We start from the raw sequence: 11,176 nt of genomic DNA on the forward strand, positions 1-11,176 counted from the left end.
TGTCCAGTTGACCCCGGCGGATGGCCGGATATTGGAAGTACCATACAGAGAGAGAGGAGATGAGTCAGACGGCGATGAGATCGGGAGAGATCGACGGAGAGGCGAGAGAGGAGACGAGAGACTGAGAGAGAAGAGAGAGAGAGAGAGAGAGAGAGAGAGCGAGACGCGGCTCCGCAGCGAGAGAAGGGAGAGAGAGAGCGAGGGAGCGATTAGAAGCGAGGCGAGAGAGAGAGAGAGACGAGAGGAGAGAGGGAGAGAGAGGGAGGAGGCGAGAGGGAGAGGAGAGGGAGAGTGAGAGGGAGAGGGAGAGGGAGCGGGAGAGGGAGAGGGAGGAGAGGGAGGGAGAGGGAGAGGGAGAGGGGAGGGAGATGGGAGAGAGAGAGAGAGAGAGAGAGAGATATATATATATATATATATATATATATATATAATAAACCGAACATGGTACATCGACCTTAAATGACCCGCGCTTGTCCCAACATGGGCCCCAAAACACCGTAAACGGAATTGTGTCGAGGTGACCAAGGAACTTTAAATTTGCATAGATCATGTGACGTAAGTTTCAGGTGTAGAACATTCTAACTTCCACTCCCAAAAAACACACTCACGATCTCTGTCAATGGCAAAATAACAGCAGCGGATTTCTAGTCGTGCTCACCAAACGCTTTGCGGGGGTAGCCTGGTGATCAGCATTCTTGCCCATCAGGACTTGTTGCGAAAGCTATGACCATACCAATCGAGTGCAGTAATTACAGTCCAGCGTACAGTTAAGCCGACATTTACTGACCGCCGTGCTGCTATGACGCGTCCTCCCGCCCTGATTCGTCTCGTGGGTTGCCAACTGAGTTTCGCAGACAAGTCACGACGGCGTGATTTTTGGGCCGCGAAAGTACATGCCTGTCTCACATTGGACTAATGGTGCTGCGCTCCGCGAGCTCAATTATCCGACAATACATCACTGTCAACACGGTTTGCCAGCCAGTGATAAGCAAGTGATAGCAATTGTTTGGTTCCGCACGCACCCCTCTTTTTTGGAAATGGGTGTTAGCGACGGCCAGTCGTGATGACTCGCTGTCATGTATTTTTGCTAGAACACCCGAACGAGAAATCCCAAACGCTTGTCATTTGCCGGAAAACTTGCCGAATATGCAGCGCATTATGTTAATGAAAGCAGATTTGATTGTATTACGCACGCATTGAGAAAAGGCAGGACCTGGGATATTGATGGCCTGATTAATAAGGCAAGACCTGGGATAGTGATGACCTGATTAATAAAACAGGACCTGGGATAGTGATGGCCTGAATAATCAGCAAAGCTGTTTTTTGTGGTCAATGGTCGGTATGTTTATTTCTCGGCGTGATATGCGAAGGCCAAGCTGCAATTCACCTGGCACTCAGAGGTAGCTGCTCGTGATAAATGTTTTAGGTTATCAACTTAATGCATATTGATTCTTTATGGCATCCATTCAAGATCCTGACGAAATTCACACCACAAGCATAAAGAAGTTTTCCGGCCGCCTGCGCATAGATCTTAAGTCGCAGACAAATGAAATGTTCTTGAGGGGGCGTAGTTGCCCAATGGCTAGAGCGTCGGACCATCATGTGGGGGCCCGGGCTCGAAAACCGGATTTTTCATGGCCCCTTAGCACTAACATGGCCAACGCATTCGCTGACGCTTCATAAAAAGGTGTGACGATGCGTGCCTCGTTTGCTTTAAAAAAGAGCTATTTGCGATTTCACCTTTACCGTCTCTCCTCCGGTTCCTCTCGCCCCCTCTGCAAACGGTGGCTCTGCGGCCACACTTAGTGACGCTTGGGTGGTAAAGTGGAGCAAACCATAGAAACGCATCGGAAGTGCACAATGCCCCGTTAGCATGAGTCTTTATTCAACAGTGGCTTTGCTGCGTCGCCGTCGATTGTTTTGTCTGGGCGGTCGGCGTGCTGTCACGGTGGCCAGGTGCTCTGACTTCGCCGACCTGTAGCCAAAACAGTGGCCAGGCGATTTCGTTTTAGTCCAAGATTTAGTCCAAACATTTTGAATGGATGGATCTTGGGGTTCAGAGCCCACGCTAAGCAGTGCTTCTTTACGTGAGCTCTGGCTCCCACCATCCGATCGTGAAGTTGCATTTCAGTGGTGGGGCTTGGCAGCAAAAGTTTAACTTGCCGCGATGCTGGCAAGACCTGCCATGCCCTCCCACGTCACCTGACCGTAAGCGCAAAGCAATGCTCGTTTGTGTGAGCTCTGGCCCCGCCCATCCGGTCGTAAAATTGCAGGTCAACGGCAGAACTTGGTGGCAAAACTTTAACATGCCGCTATTCTCGGTACGGTCCGCCCTGCCCTCCCACGTCAACTAACCTTAAGAGGGGCCGCTGCCACCGGCCGTCGGCCATCCCAGCCAAGGGCAAACTGCGCGCGTCTGCAGCGATTCGAACCACCCCACCACGGAAGGGTGGATCGGAAGGCAGACGCTCTAACCAGATAAGCTTTCGGGACGGACATCTGTCGCACTGATAATCGCAAACCCTTCCAAGAAAAACCCAAAGTGCGAGTTGTTGATTATGAAGATGTTTGATATATGACAACTAGGAGTCGGGCGAATTACAATTACATGGATACGTTGTGTACGTGTCTTCAGACGGATGCATCCTTCTAGGACTTTTCACTTGAGCTTGACTCATTTTCGTTGTCACCATTCCTTTCCACACGCAAAGACTGAGGTGCATTCACTAACTGCAGGCAAACGATCAAAAAGCGAAGACACGCACATATAACAGCCGCCTATGGACCACGCGTGGCGATCATACAAGCTTGAGCACATCATGACACGCCTAGCCCACTGAGCACTGGATGTGATTGGCAGGCTGGCCGGGTGGCGGACACCAGGCCGGAAGGGGATTGGCCCCCCGCCGCCCCCCTCTGACCCGGCTCGGGGGGCCGCCAACGCGACGGCCGGGCCCAGCAGGTCACGGGCGCGCCGGCAGACGCTCTCCATCCCTCCTGGAGCCGTGGTCGGCATCATACCGAAGTTCGGTTGGCTGCTCTACGAGGGCTCCGACAACGAGGGTAAGCTGAACTCCGAGGGCTGCATCGCATGGGTGCAGAGCATGGGGGGGGGGGAGGGGGACAAGCCGTTCCACTGCGTCGAGACGTCACTTTGTTTCCCTGCGGTGTTGATGCTGAATAACAAATGGGCAACGCTTGCTGAAACTAAAACATTTGTAGTTCAATGAATTTTGTGAAACAGAGCAAAACAACTTCGGAGACGAGCCTATTGTTCTGCGTATACTGCAGTTATTGCAAGATTTCTGAGCGAATCTACAACTGGTACCGTTTTTGTATTGCGTGCACAATCATAAGAACCAGAACTGGCTCAGTTTTACTTGACACCGGTCACATTCAGGAGCGTGCTATACGGATATACAAACATTAAATAACGGGGTGATGAACTTGCACGGTCCTTTTTTTACCTGAACTGCCATGCTATGTCCAGCGAGGTTAAAACCGCTCTGTTTTGTCTATGTGGCTTGTCATTCTGTGTAAAACACAGCCAGTTTAGGCATCAGCGTGCCACCGTTTACTTACATTTAGTGGCGTGAGGTGGTGAAAGGTCATTTGATTCCGTACCACGACTTTGAAGTAGAATGCATTTCCATTTATTATCTCCATGTGGAAACTGTTTTGTGCTCTAGAAGGTTGTCTTGCTTTAGTTTAGGTGGTGTTAACATTACCTGGCGTGAGCTTGACCTCTCGTCGCTATTGACATATGGCAGTTATTCCGGTTCATAACAACTGTCTGGTGGCTAGGTATGGCGCGGCCTTAAGGATTCACCTGATGCGACTTCAGTCACGAATAATGTTCGTTGATGTGATAGAAATTGATGACCTTTGTTGTAAAACCTTAAAAAACGTAAAATCTAAAAAGAAAACTAGTTTTATGTCGAGTGCAGGGAGTGTTAGACTCAGCGTGCTTCTGCGTCATTACGGCTTTGGAACGGCTCGGGAGATAGTGATCTCTTTAATTGCGGTAGGGATTTCGCCAACCCCAATATGTTGGCAGGGGTTAAACAACCTAGCTTTAACTAGGCCAAACTAGTGTGAAGGGAGTACTATCAGTGCCCAATGCTCCAATGATTTCAGAGCTGGACTTTACGGTGGAAACTGAGTTCCTGTATCGCTTTCCGTATTCGTCGGAGACTCAGGTGGGAGAGAACAGGTACGACGAAAGCTACGACCATGGACTGGACACCGACGGATGGTTCGCCATCCACCGACAGAAGAGAATGATCCGAGACAAAGCCGTCGTATATAAAGGCCTCGCCAATGTGTTCAACAGGTGAGTGTAGCGTACGGAAAATTCGAGTTTCCAAAAATGCCTCGCTCTTCTCTGCGAGAGTACCTGTCGGTGTCATGCCAAACAAAAACAAAAAGCACTGACGCTGGTTTTCTATGACTGTAAGACTTTAAATTTCAAATTGCATTCTGGTATGGACTGTGTAATTAGGCTTGGAGGGAGTGTTCCGCAGTTGTTGGGGGTTTTGAACTGAACTAACCAATTGAAGATTATCCGGTGCGGTTCACAGTCCTGCCCTCCTTAAGACCTAAAACCCCCTAGCTTTTTTAGCTACACGCCTGACGTGCAGGCAATGTCGTACAGACTATTTCAAGGTTACCTTGGCATTCATGACGTCATGATGGCGTCATTCAAGTTCTGTCATTCCAGAAGTCATGCGGCGATCACGGCTAAGAGAAACATAATGCTCAAGTCGTTCATGCCTAGCGTTCACGAACAAGATTTCCAGATTAAACAGCCATCAACTGGCTCTCAATCAATGTTATGCAATTTACGATGACGTAATAAAACAATGACGTGTCGCGGAGCTTATATACGTAACAGAGAAATTGTGCTGTCTAGAGCAGTCTTTCCTGTATAAAAGTACACCAATAGCCATAAGTGAGCTTGTTGTATGGCATTTGATGCTTGCTTCAATATCTTCAAGTGTGAAACATTCCCTTTGATGATGAGATATCGTTTGCCGGGGTTCAACGTTCAGATCAGACGCACCGCAAATGGCCAGATTTGTGTGTTCAGCCAGAAAACATTGGCTTTTCGGAAGGAAATGTTCTCATCGGGTTTGGAATGAAAACTCGGACCGAGTAGCGAAGATGGGCAGCAATGTGAGTTTTAGTCAGCTGATTTGTTCGGAAAGTGAGGACAAACAGGCTTGTCTCATAGTCATCCTTCAATGTCGTCAGACGACGGACTTGACAGACTTTCTCAGCGCGAAGCCCATCAAGAACTCCGTCATCGGTCATTAACTGCATTTCAGGAGCGTAAACTACCTCTTTGGTGGTGTTCACTCGCGTGGTGGGGCGAGACGCTAACAGTTCCGCAGAATTCGGTACTTTTCAAGATGGCCTTTGTCTGAGGGCGGGCTTTTGTTTTGAAGGAAATGCTCCACATTTGTATGGGGTTTTCAGATGAAATAGCCATCTTGAAGATTATTCGGAGCAGTTCACAGCGCTGCCCTCCTTAAGACCAAAACCTTTCTAGTTTCCGAGCAATACGTCCGCGAAGATGTGTAGACCATTTCGTGCAAATTATTACAAGGTCACCTACGCATTCGTGGCTCCATAATAACGTCATTCAAATTATGTCATTCCATTAGCTATGCGGCAATCAAGGTCAAGTAAAACATAATTGTCGAGTCGTTCATATCTGGCGCTTATGAGCATGACTTCCAAATATGCCGGCCATCAATGGGATCTTAACCAATGCTGTACAAGCCATGAGAGATCGTAATATGACTTATTTTTTTGTGCTACACAACACAAGACGCTATGCCTTCTTCCTGTGTATTGCAGAAATAAGACTTGTAACAAATTACTTAGCAGTACCGCTATAACAACACGAAACAGGGTAAAAACACGAGCACCTAACGATATTGGGTTCATCTCACATCCAGCACCGCCGCGGGCCCCTCTCGGGAGATTAAAGAACTGCGAGTGAATGCTGTCCTACAAACGTTCCATGACGCAATCAAACAATGATGTATTGAGTAGATTATTTATGACATAGAGAAATTGTATCGTCTGGAGCATTCCTTCTTACTTTAAAGCGGACCACTAGTTGTAAGCGAGCTGACTGCATCGTAGCTGATGTTAGCTTCAATATCTTCAAATCTTAAACATTTCCTTCTATGCGCAGTTGTGCACATAAAGGATATGTTTGTGCAAAAATGCGCCTTGATAGTCGGCGAAAGATTCTTCTTTTGCTTTGAGAACCTGATTACTATGGTGTAAACCGATTAACCGTGAAAGCGTTAAGCCGTTTACCCGATGTCGTTTAGGCTGTTTTGGACAAAATATATATTTTGGGTAACTAATCTCCTCAAAACGTCATTGTTTGATGACGTCATGGAACGTTTCTATGACGTCAGACTGGCTGTCAGATTGGCGTGCCTGAATGGTCACTGTACCGGATGAACTGACTCACTTCTAATACTTCAACCTGCCGAGAGGTGGTGCGTATGCTGGCGCGTGTTTACGAGCTCCTTATAGTGTGACGTGTGCGCGTTTATGCCCTTTTTCGTGGTTGTTTTGCGTATTTGGTAGTAGTTCTGTATTGTTGGTTGACATGCATATACCACTATATGGCACTATTCTTAAGCTGCTCAATTCCCGGTCTTACCCTCGTAAATGCTCAAACTCCTGCATTATTCGCACAAAACGTGATGTGTGTTCAAAACTTGTATTCAATGCATCAAAATGACTGAACTCTGAATGGCGGCCGCTGATGCTAGGACTTAATCGATTATCATAGCTGTTCTTGACCTTACGCACTACATGGCCAAGGAGGAGACGGTATTTGGGTGATGTTTGTATGGTGTCATGAATGTCTGGGTGACCTTAAATAGTATGCAAAAGTTTGCGGGCGTCAGGTATGGAAAAAAGAGAGTTGAAAAAGAAAACACTGAAAAAGAGAGCTCACAGGCTTCGTATATCTTTTGACAATAAAAACCTTTAGGTTTTAACCCTTAAACATCTTTTAGGGCCTTTTAAGCCTTTTTCTTTTTCCTTGTTCCTTTTTCTGGTCTTTTAGATAAAATCTTGAGGTTTAAATGTTAAACCCTTCAAAAGACTTACAAAGCCTGTGAGCCACATTGAGAGATCTTCAAAGCGGCTGTCTCAGTTCAAAATCCCATACCAATTTGGATCACTCCCTTTACACTCGTGATGTTGAGCACTGTGTGTGCCTGCAAGCGGATTTGACCGCGGCTGACTGCATGTCACGCAGGCTCGGCCTGGAGGGCAAGGCCTGCCTGCTAAAGACTGTCTGCGAGATCGCCGGCAGTCCGCTCCTCTATGACGGCCTGATCGGCGAGCTGCTCAACATAGCACTGATGTGAGTAACGCTCCGGCTCCGCGCGCATGTCATGCTCCGGCTCCGCCTGCATGTCATGCTCCGGCTCCGCGAGCATGCCATGCTCCGGCTCCGCGCGCATGTCATGCTCCTGCTCCGCCCGCATGTCATGCTTCGACTCCGCCTGCACGCCATGGCGTCATGCCAGGGCACAGGGTCCGTACAGACTCAGTGCGAATGTCATGTCAGGAGGTTTAAGATCGGCCAGTCTCCCAGCTAGGACGGAGCCAGCCTCCCAGCTGGGACGGAGCCAGTCTTCCAGCTAGGACGGAGCCAGCCTCCCAGCTAGGACGGAGCCAGCCTCCCAGCTAGGACGGAGCCAGCCTCCCAGCTAGGACGGAGCCAGCCTCCCAGCTAGGACGGAGCCAGCCTCCCAGCTAGGACGGAGCCAGCCTCCCAGCTAGGACGGAGCCAGCCTCCCAGCTAGGACGGAGCCAGTCTCCCAGCTGGGACAGAGCCAGCCTCCCAGCTAGGACGGAGGCAGCCTCCCAGCTAGGACGGAGCCAGCCTCCCAGCTGGGACGGAGCCAGCCCCCCAGCTGGGACGGAGGGCCAGTGCCGATCGCTGGGCTGTGTGTCACCAAACTATTTCGATACCGCAATAGCTTTAGAGACAACCAGATAAGAACTCGTCTCGGTCCCCTGAGTGCCGGAAGTCGAATCGTTGCATAGCAACTGACAACGCCGCTTGTATGGTTACAAGTCAAGTCACGTGGTTGCGGGTGGCGTCACAGACCCAGTCACACGGTGGACTATATCGCTACGGACCCAGTCACAGGGTGGAGTATGTTGTCACGGACTCAGTCACAGACTGGACTGAATTGTTTCAGACTCAGTCACAAACTAAACTGTATTATAACAGAACCAGCCGCATGGTCGACTATATTATTACAGACTCAGTCATACGGTGGCTGCGTCGTTACAAAACCGGTCACACGGCAAACTGTATTTTACAGATTCAGTCACACGGTAGACTTATTGTTACAGACCAAGGCACAGACCGGATTGTACTGTTGCAGACCCAGTCACAGACCGCACTGCATCGTTACAGACCCAGTCACACGGTGGACGGGACGCCAGACGAGCTGGACGAGTATCGTCAGGCCGAGCAGCTGGGCTCGTCGGGCCGCGACTGCCGAGCCGCCTTCAGCCCTTGCCCCATCTCCCTCTTCCGGCAGATCGGCGCTTGACCACTCGTCGGCACCAGCCGGCTCGTCGTGTTACCCCTGTTGGGTGTTGTTACGCTGTTACGTGATGGTGTGGTATGGTGTTTGTGATGCGATGTGATGGCGTGATCCCATGGCAAGATGATTGGGCAATTTGTTACTGCCCGGGATTGTAGGATTCAATAAATATCACTGGTGTCTTGTGAGGAAAGTGCCGAGGGCGATTAGGTCTTAAATGTTTTGTAAAAGAGGCGGTGAAATTTATTGAATTTCCCGTCCAAGGGCAGCAAGATAACTTTCACACATGTTTAATTAACAAAATGGAATGAAGCTATCAGGGACAAGATACTTATAAGAGTGCAGGAAAACGTTGTCAAACGGCAGGGCAACACATCACACCACGCGCCTCAAAACCTGGATGCCAGGCCTCTGTTTGCTCGCAAAGGTGTGGTACAACGCACGTGCCATTTTAATGCCGGGTTTTCCCCACTTGCTCGCGTACTGTTGCATGCAGCGGAAGTATAGTGAAACATGATTAAACCAGGTCGATGGGATCAGATGATTACGCACTTGATCGACGCCGAGTCCGTGTCAGAGTGCTGTTACCTGACAGTGTCATGATGCGATGCCGGATGAGTGATGCTGCCGCAGCCCATGCCGGCCACTCTGACGCCATGTTGAATACCGAGCAGGAGGGGAGTTCCAGGACTGATGTTGCAAATGCCACGTTGCATGAGGACTGAGTTCCAGGAAATGATGAAACGGTCCTTGGTATATGGAATCGTCGTAGCCGTTTATTTTTATTTGTGTATTCATGACTGCTGTTACTGTTATTCTATAAATATATTAACACTTAACGGAAACTTTCTAATAGGCGCATTGTTGCCTAACTGCGATATCCCCTCTGTTTTGGCTCTGATTTGGTTCATGTCCTTTGAACCATCGGCGCCAGATGAGTTAATAACTGCATAGTCAATAACTGCACTGTCAACACTCCATAACCGTCTTCGGCGCCATGCGCGTGCTTGAGGCAGATTTCGTTAAGCTTTCCTACATTGGCTCATTCTTGCGTGTTTGATTCGCTTGATAACGGTAATTGGTAATTTGAGATGTATACTCGTGTTCATGGAATGCAAAAATGTGCATTTCTGTCCTTTCCATTGATATGCAGTGCAATAATGTGCAACGCATATTTATTGCGGGTGCCGGCAGCCTCGCGGCCTAATGTGCGGAAATAAACTGTCGAATATCTCGGCAACGTAGATATGAAATTAGACTTCAAGAGAGGTAATATTCTCAAAAAGAGACGGTAAACGTGTTTTGCCTCCAGTGATAGTATCCACGTGGTTAGAATGCTTTAAAACACATAACGGAGTTCAGTAACGTGCCAATAACCTAGCTGAAAGACTTAGCTAGACTTGCACTAATCACAGTGGTTAGTTCAGCTGTGCTTAATCAAAAAGCCAGCTGCGGCCATTCTGATTTTTGACCGAAGTAACGAAAGAAAATGTCTTATAATTATCTGTGGCTTTTTATTTGCGATAGCTAGATAAGTACCCACACGTTAATATCAACTTTTCGTTTTTTTTTCTTCTCAGGATCGCGTACGATTCCCTCTTAATTGGATGCATTTTTGGGACCAGGGTACAGCCGCTGAAAGGTGGCTGTACCTTGGTCCCACCACCACATCATGCAAATCCAGTTCAAAGACGGAACTTTGGGGCGAGAGGTTGACGTGCCGTAATGCTCGGCACTGTCTGCTCTACCCCCTAACGTCACCCAACCCCTACCTCAGCCGCTGCCACTGGCCATAGAGCATCTCAGTTGGTGAGAGCGGCCGCAGCGGTGGCTAGAGTCCACCCTGCCACCGCCTGGTAGCGTGGCTACACCCACCAGTGTCCTACCGAGCACTTGAGCTATTGTGACGGCAAGAGCTCCTTTTAAAACGCACCTGAAAATTGGAAACACAAAAGCCTCGCTTTCTAACGTCGCAGCATTTGCAGTGACACGTGGCGGTCTATTGTATCGGATCGAGACGGAAAGCGGTGTCATAATCCCAATTTGCACATCAGGCGCTGTCATCGGAAGAGGCTGTTCCACTCCCTGCCCGCGTATCATGCACGCTGGCCTGGCGTTTCCCGAAATAACGCTGCGCCGTTCCGAGCTGCTAGCCGCAGCTGAGCCTCAGCTATAAACAGTCATTCACGCACCTAGACTATCGTCATCTGTACCGTCAGCCTATGTTTTTTTTTAGGACGAAATTCGCTGTCCCAGTTGTCATGTCACGCTGCAATAGCCTCGCAGACGCTTTCCGTGAAAAAGAGCTTGGTCCATGCTAAGTCTGACGCACGGCGGGTCTTGGGCGCACTTGCCCCTTCATCTGTTCCGGGGATTCATTTGTTCCGTGCCTGGTGCTGCTGCTCCGCCGCACTAGGCACGGATGACGTCACACTCCATCCGTCAATGCTGGCACCCATGACCTCACGCCCATTAGGCCGCACCAGGTGCCGACGACGTCACGCTTCCTCCGCCACTCCAGGCACCCATGACCTCACGCCCATTAGGCCGCACCAGGTGCCGATGACGTCACG

The 11,176-nt window shown here is 49.4% G+C and overlaps 1 protein-coding gene across 1 annotated transcript; it reads left to right on the forward strand.

Moving 5' to 3' along the window:
• Nucleotides 1-2,860: 2,860 nt before the first annotated feature.
• On the forward strand, nucleotides 2,861-9,370 carry LOC119103761 (uncharacterized; the record flags this gene model as incomplete). The annotated part of the gene is given in 4 exon segments (XM_037227404.1): nucleotides 2,861-3,063; nucleotides 4,138-4,333; nucleotides 7,295-7,402; nucleotides 8,471-9,370. Coding segments are annotated over 4 exon segments (646 nt in total), but the record flags the coding sequence as incomplete, so codon positions are not given.
• Between the last annotated feature and the right edge of the window lie 1,806 nt (nucleotides 9,371-11,176).

Source organism: Pollicipes pollicipes, unplaced genomic scaffold (assembly GCF_011947565.3).
Source record: "Pollicipes pollicipes isolate AB1234 unplaced genomic scaffold, Ppol_2.1 Scaffold_5724;HRSCAF=6776_pilon_pilon_pilon, whole genome shotgun sequence".
Lineage (NCBI taxonomy): Eukaryota > Metazoa > Arthropoda > Thecostraca > Pollicipedomorpha > Pollicipedidae > Pollicipes > Pollicipes pollicipes.